This window comes from Sinocyclocheilus rhinocerous, unplaced genomic scaffold (assembly GCF_001515625.1).
Source record: "Sinocyclocheilus rhinocerous isolate Xijiao unplaced genomic scaffold, SAMN03320098_v1.1 C36613482, whole genome shotgun sequence".
NCBI lineage: Eukaryota > Metazoa > Chordata > Actinopteri > Cypriniformes > Cyprinidae > Sinocyclocheilus > Sinocyclocheilus rhinocerous.
The window spans coordinates 1-1,383 of record NW_015783890.1 but is presented as its reverse complement, the minus strand read 5'-3'; the positions used below and the strand labels follow the sequence as shown (position 1 = coordinate 1,383).

At 47.1% G+C, this 1,383-nt stretch overlaps 1 protein-coding gene across 1 annotated transcript; it reads left to right on the top strand.

Annotated features, from left to right (window-relative positions):
* Nucleotides 1–4: 4 nt before the first annotated feature.
* On the top strand, nt 5–1,377 carry LOC107736286 (chymotrypsin-like elastase family member 2A; the record flags this gene model as incomplete). Its single annotated transcript, XM_016547739.1, has 3 exons — nt 5–152; nt 453–616; nt 706–1,377. Coding segments are annotated over 3 exons (492 nt in total), but the record flags the coding sequence as incomplete, so codon positions are not given.
* Between the last annotated feature and the right edge of the window lie 6 nt (nt 1,378–1,383).

Sequence of the window (1,383 nt, the reverse complement as noted above, 5' to 3'; positions counted from 1 at the left end):
CCACAGTGAGCTGGACTATGACATCGCATTGGTTAAAGCTGCCACGGACATCCAAACCAGTAACTTCATCCGCTATGCCTGCCTGCCGCGCAAGCAGATCAACCTTAAACCAGGGCACTACTGTTGGGTGACTGGCTGGGGTGACACACGAGGTAAAATCTGCATTATACGCCTTTGACCTTCATGTATTAAAATTAGAATCTTTTGTGAACGCTGGGTCTTGAAATATGATGGCTGGATTATTTATGAAAACATCGGCTCATAGATCAAATGTAAAGAGTGTACAGTAACGCCTTACCCCACTGCAGTTTCTACTGGTTTATTTTACCTCCATGAGGCAAAAACAAATAGTATTTTTATGTTTTATTGATATCAAGTTTACTAAGGGAGGTGATCCACTTATCCCACTTAGAATATGGGTTTGGCATCTCTTCTTCCTCTGTAAATCTTAGGTGGAAATGAAAATGTGTCACTTGCTGAGGCTCTGAACCAAGCTCGGCTCCCAATCATTGACTATATGACCTGTCGGCAGAAGAAGTTCTGGGGTGACCGCGTGAGAGACTCCATGATTTGTGCTGGCTTCCGAGATACAGAGGGGACCCCAGCCGCATGCCAAGTGAGAAGACCGTTTTATGGGAAAATTCATCAAGGTGTCCCTTCTTCAACTCTATTCATCTACCTTCTGTGTGGCTCTTCTTCTTGTAGGGTGACTCTGGTGGCCCTCTGCTGTGCCAGGTGGGGCGTGACCGCTGGGAGGTCCGCGGCATCGTGAGCTTCGGTCCTATCGGATGCACAGTGGAGAACAAGCCCAGCGTCTTCACTCGCACCGCAGCCTACATCCCATGGATAGAGGCCACACGCATCAGGGACTTCTTCTTGCACTAAGTTCCAACCTCAAAGAATTCCTTGTCCACATTTGTAGGCAAAGGAAGAGTCATTATTTCAAGATTTAGTGCCATGTCCTGGGTCTGGGTCCGGCCCATGGACCTGCTCATCCATTTGTGGTCCGTGCGCTGGAAGCTGGTGTATAGCATCACAACCACCAGCCACCAAGTTAGGGTAGTTTGCTCCGGTTTATGGGTCATTTCTCCGCTATGCATGTGAGATGGGCTTTGCTGTAGAATATGAACTGCAAAGTTTTAACTGCTTTCAGCTAAATCTCACTGATCTCCACCTTGTGTTCGACAAGCCAAGCAACATCTGTAAAAGTCCTGGCTATTCAACATTACACTCATCAGTTCAGTTGGCCTTGTTTTTTTCTGTAGAGGACTGGCACATACATTTGCCCTTTCATGGGCAGTCCAACGTTCAGTTCTTAAGGTGCTTTGACGGTCAGCATCAAGTAGTGATAGGAAATTTCACCTGTTGTGGGAGACAGTCTCC